General features: G+C 47.4%; 1 protein-coding gene across 2 annotated transcripts; it reads left to right on the forward strand.

Annotated features, from left to right (window-relative positions):
- Positions 1 to 203: 203 nt before the first annotated feature.
- On the forward strand, positions 204 to 9,945 carry GFI1 (growth factor independent 1 transcriptional repressor; the record flags this gene model as incomplete). 2 transcript variants are annotated; one of them, XM_084290961.1, is made up of 6 exons in its annotated part: positions 204 to 318; positions 484 to 714; positions 5,278 to 5,693; positions 5,783 to 5,920; positions 7,510 to 7,675; positions 9,767 to 9,945. In XM_084290961.1, 6 exons carry the CDS (start codon positions 204 to 206, stop codon positions 9,943 to 9,945), a joined length of 1,245 nt encoding a protein of 414 aa, XP_084147087.1. The 2 variants fall into 2 exon arrangements, with proteins under 2 accessions (XP_084147087.1, XP_084147088.1); XM_084290962.1 differs by having other exon boundaries at positions 508 to 714.
- Positions 9,946 to 12,067: the final 2,122 nt, after the last annotated feature.

The following is a 12,067-nucleotide window of genomic DNA, read 5'->3' on the forward strand; positions in this document are numbered from 1 at the left end:
TTGGCGGGGGGGCCGGGGGCGGCGGCCGCAGCCACCTGCGGGCCGCCACCTGCGAGCCGGCCCCCGGCCCTGAGCGGCGGGCTCGGCGCCTCCCCGCAGGTCGCCTCCCCGCTGCCGCCCCGCGGGACGCCCGGGGGTGACGCTCGACGCCGCCGCCGTGCCCGGCCGCTCGGAGACGGAGCGCGGCCGCGCCAGCACCCACCATGCCGAGGTCCTTCCTGGTGAAGAGCAAGAAGGCGCACAGCTACCACCAGCCCCGCTCCGCCGACGAGGACTACGGCCTGCGGCTGGAGACGGTGCTGGCCCAGATCTGCGCAGGTAGGGGCTCCCTCGGCGGCACCCCGCTGCCGGCCGGCGCAGACCCCCGCAGGGGCGTCTCGCCTTGCGGGACCCGGCGGGGAGCTTCCCGCAGCACCCGGCCGGAGGCGGAGAGGCTCAGGGCGGGGAGGGGAGGCCGCAGCCGGTTCGCCCCGCACTGAGCAGCCCCTCGCCTCCCCTTCCCCACAGACAGCAAGATCCCCGAGGGCGCCGGGCTGTGCCGCAGCGTCCTGCCCGACCCGGAGCCGTCCCAGCGCCGCTTCTCCCCGGAGTCCCACCTTACCGAGGCTGCCGATGGCACCTCCGAGTCAGCGCCCAGCTGCGAGGGCAGCGTCTGCGACAGGGTGTCCGAGTTCGAGGACTTCTGGAGGCCGCCCTCGCCCTCCGTCTCGCCAGGTAGGAGCGGGGCGAGCAGCGCCTGGTGTGGGGCCGGCTGCCTGCCGGTGCCGTGGGGCAGTGCCACGGGGTGCTGGGCGCCGCCGTCGAAAGCGAGTGGAAGGGACAGATTTGCCTTTCCCGCTCCTTTTCGTGTCCTCTCTCTTTCGGGGTGCTTTTCCAGCCTGTCTCCCACTGCTAAGGGAGTCGTGGGTTACGGTCAGGCTGTACGAAAGTCGTGATACCACAGGGTGTTGTTTTTGTTTTTTTTTTTTTTGTTATTGTTGTTTCTGATTAATTGGTAAAGGCAAGCTGGTTATGTTTGAAAGTTCCCGGCATTTTTCTACAGAGCCCTGCTACCCTAATGTTTAGCAGATAAATAGTTTTTAATACAGTAAATATTTGTACGTGGCTATTTATATACCTGTAGTAAACAGCGTTCGCTTTGTGTTCCTGCTAGACGTTTTCCCATACTCTCTTTGAGGTTTTTTCTTGTCTCTTGCCTATAAAAAGGATCTCTCCCTCTCTCTCTTTCTCTTCTCTCTTTTTTTTTTTTCTTCTCTAAAAACGCATTCGTAAAAACCAGATGAAAATAATGTCAGTCAGATTTAAACACCCCAAATCCAGGAAACTCACACTTATGGCTGCAGCGCCTGTCTCTAGCTCCCTCATCCTGCCTTTGATGTGGTTGGAGCAGTGGGAGATGCTGTCCCCAACCTGGCGTGAATACTTATCTCGTTTAAAAATAAAACGTTGACATTTTATAACAAAAATATGTATATATAAACCCCACATTTTTATTGCTTTGGTTAAAAATTGATGTCTGAAAAAAGAACAATTTCTATCTTAGCAAAGGAAAAATTGTCTCAGCTTTACAAAATGACAGCAGACGCCAGCAAACGAATACTTTGTCCTGTTTCCTCACTGATTTTCCTGCTTCATCTTTATAGCATCCTTGCATATCGACAGCTGATTGTAATGATGGGGAGTTGCATTTTTAAAGTCCCTGCCCCTTTTAAAAGTTTTAAAGCCCTTTGAGGGGACATTCAAAATGTTCAGGAGTACAGTATTGTTATAGCCAGCCGCGGGACAGTTTCAGTTTGTGCAAATGACAAACTGGACCAAAAGCAGGAATGCAACAGTCTCTCTTTTGCTAATATTTCTTCACAAAGCATAACAATGTGTAATTTTTATTCTAATGAATTGGTCCCACTCCTCATTCCCCAAATAATTACAATTCCTTGATAGGAAACAGACCGTTCTCACAAGATGTCTAAAAGACAGACATAAAATGGAGCAGCTATTTCCCAGGGCTGCTCTGCCTTTGCCTCCTCCTCACTGATTTCTTCCCATGCTGTGGGATTCATTAGCTCCCTGCCCCCCATCCAGTTACCTGGGAAAAGTACCTCTGCAAAATGCATCCCCAGATCAAGATTTTTTAGAGGAGGGGCTCAGTCCTGGGACTGTCTGATCCCATTCACAGGGGACAAGGGAATGTACAGGAAGCCCAGTCCTGGCACAAAAAGCTTTCATTAAAGGAACCTCAGTACGTTGAGAGAGGTGCTGTTACATTAAGGATTGAGACAGCGGCAGCAGGATTAGGTAGGCGGGCTTCCTCCCTCTGCTCCTCCCGAATCCCTGCCCTGGTCACATTCAGTCTGAAGCCAGAATTTATGCCTAGGTCACTTCTGCAGGATGTGCTGGTGAGATTCTGGATTTTTATGGTTGTGTTTGCCTGGGTGGGGCACGGTTTCTGTGCTTTCACAGGCAGGTCAGATGTGAAATGATGTTTCTAAATCACGCTTAGGACAGCTGCAGCGAGCAGTACCGTCACCCCCTCATCTCCAGCAGTGAACATGGATGCAGGCTGCACTTCGATGTGCAGTGAAAGCCAGATTTCGGGTCTGTCTTTGCATGCAGTGCTGCTGATCCCAGTGAGCAGACAGAGGTACAATGCAGTACCTTTACAGCGTTGTTGGCGTTGTACATACATTGTCTCCGTCAGTGCAAATCACTTTGTTATTTAACCTCGCTTTCTATGTGTGTTTGTAATCGCGTTTGCATATCCAGAAACTGCCTGATAACTCTGTGCAGCAGTATATTGGTATTGTCTGATGAGCCAATTGATATTCGTTGATCTGTGGAGGTGGACCTTTGAATCTTTCTTTCTGTGTGTGTCAATCAGTTCCCAGCCATTTCAGGTTGAGTTTGCCTTGTCTTCAAAAAAAGAACAGTTTCTTCTCCCAGTGGCTGCACAGAATTGCTAGGAAGAGGAGGGAGAGTCTGTCAGTCCCTCCCTGATCACCCTGTGGAAGGCTAGATGCTGTGAAGCAGAGGAGAGGCAGACACAGCAATGTCTTTTGCCTTGCAGTCTAGCAGAGCACAGTTTGACGCTGGATGTGGGGCTTGAGTGGCTTGAGCTTGCCCCTGGGCAGTGTAGCGTGAGTGGCTCCCCTGCACTTGTGCTTGCGAGGTCTCCAAAGCGTGTGAGGTGATGGAAGGAACATTGCACGCAAATTGAGCTGCGGTGCAACGTTTACATGTCCAGTGTTGCCAATTCCGAGGGCTCAAAAATCAGGTCAGCCTTCCCTCCCCTCTCTCTCAACAGACTGGCACAGAGATCAAGATTGTAAGTAATACCTTATGGATATTCAATTCTGGTGTTGAAATATTGAGGGTCTATGTTTTCGTGCTTTTCTTTACAGTCTGGACTAGTAGTTGACTTTAAGGGGAAAAAATTAGTTACAACAAGAACAAGCAAACAAAAGGAAAGCTGAGGGCCTGATGAAATCATGCAGTTTCAAGAGCTGGAGCTTTAAGATAGTTTTGAATCTTGTGATAAAATCGTGAGAGATGGCAACACTGAAACTGGTTGCAAAGACACAAAGATAGATGATGTGACGCTGACCACAACTTTGCAGTCAGTGCAGAACAGGAAAAATCATGCTCAGCACCATGTCAGCTAATTTGATTTCATCTCTCTGTTCAAATGTCCCAGTTGGTATGTGTGCATATATTTCCAACCGAAAGACTGGTAATTGCAATGGCAGAACTTGAGGCTGTTAACATCTGAAACTATATAAAAGAAGGAAAACAGGTCAATCAAAACTCGATTTTTGCCTTATTTTCACTCCCTTCTGTAACCCTCAGTGACCATCAGCCTACCTAAACAGGTAGGCTAACACACCATGCCTCTTTTACCTATCCCACCCTGGGTTATCTTGATTTGCTGAAGGCTGCTAAAGCTGTGGGATCTGCCAAGCTGACAAGAATGACAAAAGTCAAGCAATTGTGAGTGTGCATGTTTTTGCTTAGGGGAAATTATTCTGGTAGCCCAATTGGGATGCCAATATCTCTGTGAAGGCATCAGCACTTGAGCAGTTAATTTGTTCATCTTTTCCTTGTTTTGCTAACACATTTGTCCAGTGGAAACATTTGACTCTCCCAGCCCTGCTGACTCTTGTGGTGAAGTGAAAGCAGAGCACCTCGGGTGTTAATCACCATCTCTGGCAGACACAGCTGGGGTCTGGTACCCGTGTTCCCTGCCCAACTGTGCTTTCCTCTGTGCAAGGCACCCTGAGCATTTGTGCCGTTAAACGCTGATCTCAGAGGCTGTGTTCCTGCCATTGCATCAGTCTCTGCTAAAGCCCCCACCAAGTGTGATTCATCTTGTACCTACTGTCTTGGTCAGATGTTGTTGCCAAAGGTGAGGCTGTTAAAGCCAGCTGAAGCCAGCTGAGCTTGTCGTGGTGGAAGATAGCTTTGATTATGGCTGATAGGAAAATCTCTTTGTCACTTCAATTTTTAATGCAGTCTATACCAGTGATTTTCATAATGTGTTTATGAACTCAATGTTTTGGGTGGACTCAGTTTCTTTCCTCAGAGGAATCTGAAACAAGCATGATTTTATTTCAGATTTATTTTTCTTTTCTTTTTCTTTTCCAATTTTTTTTTTTTTTTAAAGTGAGACGTGAAATTCAAGCACCTCAGGAAGAAGCTGTCCTTTGTTTCGATTATGCTGTAGTTAGTACAGTTGCAGGCAGTTGTTACATGAAATTGAGAGACTAGATTTGGACATTAAATTGCACAGGAAACAATTTTTAGTTGTGTTGAACAGGTAAATCTTAGGACGCTTGCTTCTTTTGGCACCTCTGTGATGTCATTTTTATAATACGGATAGGTGCAATCTACATCAGAACTTAGATATTTGGACTGTCAGCTGTGATGCTCAGCCTGGGATATAATACATACGCTTTTCTGAGGAGCTGCAGATGAAACCAAAGGAAGTTGAAGACCGAGTTGTTTAGTATCTCAACAGTCAGATCAGTGTCTATGCACCTGGGCACCCAAAGATGGAGGCAGACAAAACTGGTGGTTGCTTTAAATAATTTGGCTGGTGCAGCGGGTGAGGAGTTAGCACTGGAAGCAATATAAAATGCCCTCCCATGGGGGGTGAAGGGCCAGCTCTAATGTGCAGTACAGGGGTCTGGCTCTGCCACAAGCCTGGATGCTGAGCCGATTCTGCTCCACAACAGAGGCTGGACTGTGAAACGCACTAATTCCCATGCCCTTGTGTTTCCACAGCCTCAGAGCAATCTGTGTGTCCATCCCTGGATGAAGCACCCCCCTTCTCAGTGCCCTTCAAACCGTATGCGTGGAGCAGCCTGGGGGGCTCTGAGCTGAGGCACCTGGTACAAAGCTACAGGCCCTGCCCGACGCTGGAGCGAACCTCAGCCCTGGGGCTCTTCTGTGAGCGTGGCTCCGAGCCTGCCCTCTATGGTGCAGAGTGTAGCTCTTCCCTTGGACTTTACGGTGACTTCGGCTCCCCAGGCCCAGGGCTGTTCGAGCGGCCTCCAGCAGCAGCACCTGGACTCTATGCCGAGACGCAGCCTGGGCTGCAGCAGGAGAAGGGGCCTGGCAACATCAAAGTGGAGTCGGACCTCTTGTGCCGCCCATTGCTCATCAGCACTGGCTCTTACAAGTGTGTCAAGTGCAGCAAGGTAGGGACCTTTTTCTCGCACTCCGGTTTGACTCTTTTCCAGCCCCTTCTCCCTGGCTAGCCTGACCCTGTACACTCTCTCCCCTTCAGGTCTTCTCCACACCGCATGGCCTTGAGGTACATGTGCGCCGCTCACACAGTGGCACAAGGCCCTTTGCCTGTGACATGTGTGGCAAGACCTTCGGCCATGCAGTCAGCCTGGAGCAGCACAAGGCCGTGCACTCACAGGTGAGAGCGTGGCAAGCAGCCAGGATGAAAATTGGAGGGCCAGGGCCAGATGCTTGCTTCAGCCAGCACTGGGCAGGCCACAAAGGCAATCACAGGGCAGTAGGTGGGCGTTGAAGCTGAGGAGAGGAAGAAAGTATGGTCAGGCTGCAGCGGGGAGCTGTGGGTGAAGGGTATGGTGGCAGGCAGAGTAAAGGGTGGGCAGCTAGGGAGCAAAAGAAGAGTAGGAACAAATCAATAGATTAAAGAACACAGACTTTGTTTCCATTCCCCTGACTTCATATGTGTGTAATAAGCAAAGGTCTCTTTTGGCACTCCAGAAGTAAAAGATAATAAAAAATAATTTTTTTACTCTCTGAGCTGTAAACTGTAACAAGGGTGTGTACTTTTTTAACAGCTAAAGCAAGTCACCATGCTTTCTTTTGACACAGTTCTCCTCATTCTTTCTCCTCCCTGTCCTCCAAATAAGTGAATCTTCCATTGTTTGTAGTCATTGTGTCTTTGCAGGGAACATCTGAGCGACCAGTTAGGTATAGAGCACAGACTTCACCCGTCTCGACACCCTCTGAGTCACACACCAAAAGAATATGGTAGTTAATTTTGGCAGGAGGATTTGTAACATTTTCCACCTGCTGATACTGTGCCATATTTCCCCTTCACCCACCCACTTAACCTGGCAAATCTTCCTTCCTCAGATTGGGTTTGGGAGGATAGAGTTACAGCAGTGTTTGTTTGCTAACTGTCTTATTTACAGTTGCATGAGTGTGCAACAGCAGGGCACACAATGAAGGGAAATATCTCATCACCCATTAAATAATGTTGAAAAGAGCAGCACTGCATATTAAGTCCGTGGAGGGGAGAACATTTCAGGGAGCGTGCATAAAAAGCCAAATATAATAAGGTGACTATGAAAGCATATCAGGAAGAGGGAGATAAAGGGTGGGAGGAAGAGATGGTGGAAGAAAGTGATAGAAATGCATGCGTGAGGGAAAGGAGAGAAGGACAGCAACCTTAATGCATTTAGTTTGATTTGTTAAAGTAGTAAGCCAGAAAGCTGTTTTCCCAAGGTGCTCTAGGTACCTTTCACTTGAATTTATAATGGAAATAGAAATATGTAGTTAGTTGTTATGCTTACAGCAGAAATCAGCCTGCCACGGAGATTTTCCAGGAGAGCTATGCAGACCTTGGCACTCACTCTCCCGCGTAGAGTGGAGAGGTGGCCTTGGAACAGATCTGCTGCTGTTGGTCTTCCCAGCAGAGTGATCATGTCTTAGGCCCACGTTGAAATATGCTGGCGGACTCTGTCCAGCTGGGGCTGCTCCCACCCGGCCATTCCTGCCAGCAGGAAGAGCTATTCAATTAATTTTGTGAAAAGTGGTGCAGAGCACTGGGAGAGGATACACTTAATCTTTTTTACCATGTGGTGCCATCGTGCCAGTTTTAGCATCTCCTCAGGCCATTCCTGTTTGTTCTCTGGAGAAGTGGAAGTCTAAGGCAGGAGGGGCAACACTGATGTGCTGCTGGCCAGTTTGTTACTGGTGGGATCTCTGTCGTGGTGTAATGTGGGCATGTTTGGGCTCCTCTTTCTGCAGGAACGTAGCTTTGATTGTAAGATCTGTGGCAAGAGTTTTAAGAGATCTTCTACTCTGTCCACCCACCTGCTCATCCACTCAGACACACGGCCCTATCCCTGCCAGTATTGTGGGAAGAGGTTCCACCAGAAATCTGATATGAAGAAACACACCTTCATTCACACAGGTAAGCCCTGCAGGTGCTGCTGTTCAGCCCCAGCTGAACAGGTCTCTGAAGAGGTCTCTCTGCAGCAGCCTGTTCCTCCTTAGCTGGGACAGCACGTGCACCTCCCCATGCTTCTCACTGCCCTGCTGCGGTTCACACTATCTGAGTTCTACTTGTGCAAATGAGGGTGATTTGAATGTGGTTTCATGAACAGCAGCTGCAAAATAACCAAAATCCTCGCAATCCAATCAGTGTTCCCTTAATAGGATCCACCAATGTTTATTCAAAGCGCTTTTGTGTAAGATGATTTGTAGAGTATTATATTCGTGTGGCCTTGATTTACAGCTGAGGTCCCTGGAATATGATAAGGGAATTTGCAGCATCCCTTTTTACAGGATCTACCAATTTGTAATAGGAACAAGAGGAGTCTCCTCCTCTAGGTCAAACACTAAACTGGCAGTCCCAGGATCCAACTCTTAGACTAAATATTTGTTCAGAGATTGATTGTCTGCACTTCCACCCGGACTTTCTGAGAAACGGCTGCAGTCTGATACAGAATGCAAGGAGAGGTGCAGAGTTCTCGAGTTTCACTGTTAGTAATAAACATGGAAACTAATAAAGTGCAGGTGAATCACCAAAGGAAATTGTTTTAAAAATATTGTTCAGTGAGAAGGCAGGTTTATCAAAGTTCTTTAAAAGTAAATCTTGCCTTTCAGACCTGCACTGATGACTTGAAGTAGAGGGAAATGAGTGATATGTGAGATACAGAAACATTTGTAGGCATAAAATAGTAGCTGTACTGGCCTAACCCAAACTTTAGATGACCAAAATCCTGTTTCCTGAGAGTGGAATATCAGCAGATATCAAGGGTGAAGTATAAAAATGGCAAATATGTAGAAAGATAGCATTATATATAGTGCTCTCTGCTTGTGTTTTTTCTAGACCACAAGCAGTGGAAAATAATTATTACTTTAAAAGATTCTCTACCACGTGTCTGCTGGATGAAAATGAACTGATGGTGAAGAAAAGCAAGAAGTATTTCCGTAGTAACTTTTTCAAATGAGGCTTGATTAAGTGGAATTTCAGCCAAATTCTGAATTGGCCAAAAATGTTATTTTTATTATTATTCTGAGATTGGAAACTGTCCCTGGGCTTTCAAATTGCTGACATAAAACCAGCTCCTTAATAGAATCAGGAATCACTTTCAGACGCAACATACACTTGTGAACTGAGCCTCCAGCACATTTTACACGGTTTTATTTTTCTAAGAATCTGTTTTTCAAGTGTACAGAGTGCTAGTTGCTCCAGCTGAAGTTAGTGAGCTCTGCAGGTGCAAAGTCACTCTGAAAATCAGGCTTGGTTTTGTGGTTGGGGTTCCCTTTTATCCGTTATTTGATAATAAACACTATGAAAACACATTGAGATCCTACTCGCCTAGAGGCCAGTGGAGTTGTTCCACAGAACCCTCTGTGGGAGTAGTTCAGAAGATGAATTTATTCTCATTACCATTGTTTGCCTGCAGGGGAACTTCAGGGCTTGCTGAAGGTGACTGTTAGCATTTCAGTCTGGGAACTAGAGAGAGAGAGAGAAGAGATTTTTGGGTGAACCCTGTCCTTCAGGGTTCACTCAACGGCCCTTGTATTCCACTGGGGACAAGCCCTAGCTCATTGGTTTGGCTTAACAACCTCCATTTATTGCACTTGCATCCATGTTGATGCTATAATAATTGATACCAGGTAGTCATCATGATCTGGGGTCTTTCCAGGAATTCCTAGGCCACAAAGCCAGTTTAAATACCATAGAGGCCGTGCAGCTAAATAAGAATGTGTTCGCAAGTGTCCTGGAAGCGCTCTGTGCCTCGCTGTTGCTAGGACTATACTGGGGCAGTGCAGATGCAACCAGGTCCAGGCTTGCTCAGCTGCAGTGCAGGCTCAGCTAATGCTTTGGCACTCACAGTTGCATGATTTTAGGAGGAATGACTTTTTTTGGTAATCACCCAGGAATCGCTTTGATTAGCTCTAAGGCCCAGAGTGCGTTTCCTGTTTGCTCTGACCCTGTGTAAGCAGCATGTTGCCTCTTTCACACCCTCTCTCTACTACCTCCTGCTTGCAGGTGAGAAACCTCACAAGTGTCAGGTGTGTGGAAAAGCCTTTAGTCAGAGCTCCAACCTCATCACCCACAGTCGGAAGCACACAGGCTTCAAGCCCTTTGGCTGTGATCTGTGTGGCAAAGGCTTCCAAAGAAAGGTGGATTTACGGAGACACCGGGAGACACAGCATGGCCTGAAATGAGTCCTGCAATAATGGAAAGCACCTACAACACTATGAGAACAGACTCCTTCGGCTTCCCTGCTGGACCTGAGCCTTGTCTGTAGCACAAACCCTGGCATTACCTTTCTGACCAGGAGCTTGGAGACGAAAGAAGACAGGGACATGGCAGTGGCAGCTCAACCTGCATGACTGAGAGTGGAAATCAAAGGCTGAGGTTTCTCTCTCTTCCCCTCTCTTTTTCTGAAATAACACTGGAAAATAAGCCTTTAGATACGAAGCCTGATACTCCAAAGACAGATAAGCTACCAAATATCTGTAAGCTGGAAAGTATTTCTCCCATAGCCAAGATGAAAACCCTTATGTTTTCAATAGCTTGAATTACCTTGCAGGGAAACATGGGTATAACAGTGTTTACAAGGTAATCACAGAGAAGTCAGCAAATGACATAGGGAGTGCTTGCCTTGGTTGAGTTTCAGTGCTGAATGGCTTCACTCTTGGTTTCCTGTCAGGAAAGCCTGGAGGATCTGAACTGAAGTGTGCAGTTTGACATCTGGTTGTTTTTTAAGCTAAGGCACTAGCTTGGGCCTCATCCTGCTCTTAGTTATTCTGGTGTAAATCAGGAGTTGTGCTGACAGGAGGAGGCCCTTTTTATTCCTCCCAAAGCTGTATCTGTGCCTAAGCAAGGCCTGGCTGTGTGAGTGTGTGTTTGAGGTATGGGGGTTACGTCTTGCTACATCCACTGGGGAAAAGGAAGTTTGTGAAAGACAGCTGGAAAAACCAAAGCACAGAGTTATGCCTTATAACTAGAAACCACCCAGCAACTGATCCTGACTAAGAGAGCAGGAGCATAGGTGAGGCACAGACTTTCTGTCCAGAGCAATTGTTGGCTTCTGCACTCTGGGCTTGTTATAAATAACTGGAAAATAGCTACTCAATAGCATCATTTGTATATTTGTTTTTTGTTGTTGTTGTTTTTTAGTTTTTAAAGGAAAACTCACCTGAGGTGGGCAGGAATCATTATAAAAGTATAATTGACTGAATTTGCCTTAAATGACCCTGCATGTACCTCAGTTAAAAATGCTGTTTTTACTTTATTGCCAGGTTTGTAATTGTCTTTATTTAGGTTTTATGGAGTGTCTTATGTTTATTAGTACATATTTATTGGAACAATGTTTTAAATTAATAAAGTATTGAGGATCATCAAGTGCGATTTTTTTATTTAATATGCGTCTTTAACATGTTTGTGAATGTCAACCATTATGATGCTAAACCACTTCTGGTGATGGTCAGAGGTGGTATTCAAGGAGGGAATGCAGGTGAGCTCTGGTGATTAAAGAACACCAGCGTCCTATTTATGTGTCCAGCTCCCACTGATTTCAGTTAAATACTTAACGCTTGACTGGAGTATGTTATGTTTAGGACTACTGCCATAAAAGGGTTTAGAGGGGGAACAGCAAGCAGTTCTAAGTGTCTGCATTTGAAACACAGACTGCCAGAATTCCCTGCTCAGCCCAGGAGGAACTTGAATGTCCTCCTTAAGATAGAATGGCTGTGCCAGGAGTTTGCAGGGACCCCTGAACGTCAGGTGCATCATTTATACTGAAGCCTGTGTGGGCTTACAGAAAGGCCTTTTGCCTGCCTGTCGCATCAACAGGGCTTGCTCCAGCTGGCAGTTTCAGCCCATACAAAGCAGACACAGGAGGAAGATGTAGGAGTCTTGTGTCCTTCTCCCAGCAGAGCACAGCGTGGCAGCCTGAGCTTTTAAGTGTGCACATAACCTTGGGCACACACATGAACACAGGCTCTGTTTCTGGCTTTGTTTATACCTTTATTCTGGATAAAAACTTGTTACACATGGATAGGACTGCAGGCTAATGAGTGCCTGAAGCAGTGGGTTACAGGGTTAGCGTTGCTTGCTTTCTCCCTCTTTAACGCGAAGAATATTTAACTCTGTCACACAAGAACGGAGAGCAGCTCGAACAGCAGTGAGCAGGACTGCCCTGTCATGGCCTCAGTGGCAGCCAGGTGCTTGAGACCGCTCCTGTGAGGGGCCTTGGCGTTTCCTGAGGTTCAATCCTGAGCTCCCTGGTCCCTCCTTGGTCCCAGGGCTATGCTGTGGGGGTGACAATCTGGTGTGCCTCCG

The sequence above is a fragment of the Netta rufina genome (genome assembly GCF_964035555.1).
Source record: "Netta rufina genome assembly, chromosome: 8".
NCBI classification, from domain to species: Eukaryota; Metazoa; Chordata; class Aves; order Anseriformes; family Anatidae; genus Netta; species Netta rufina.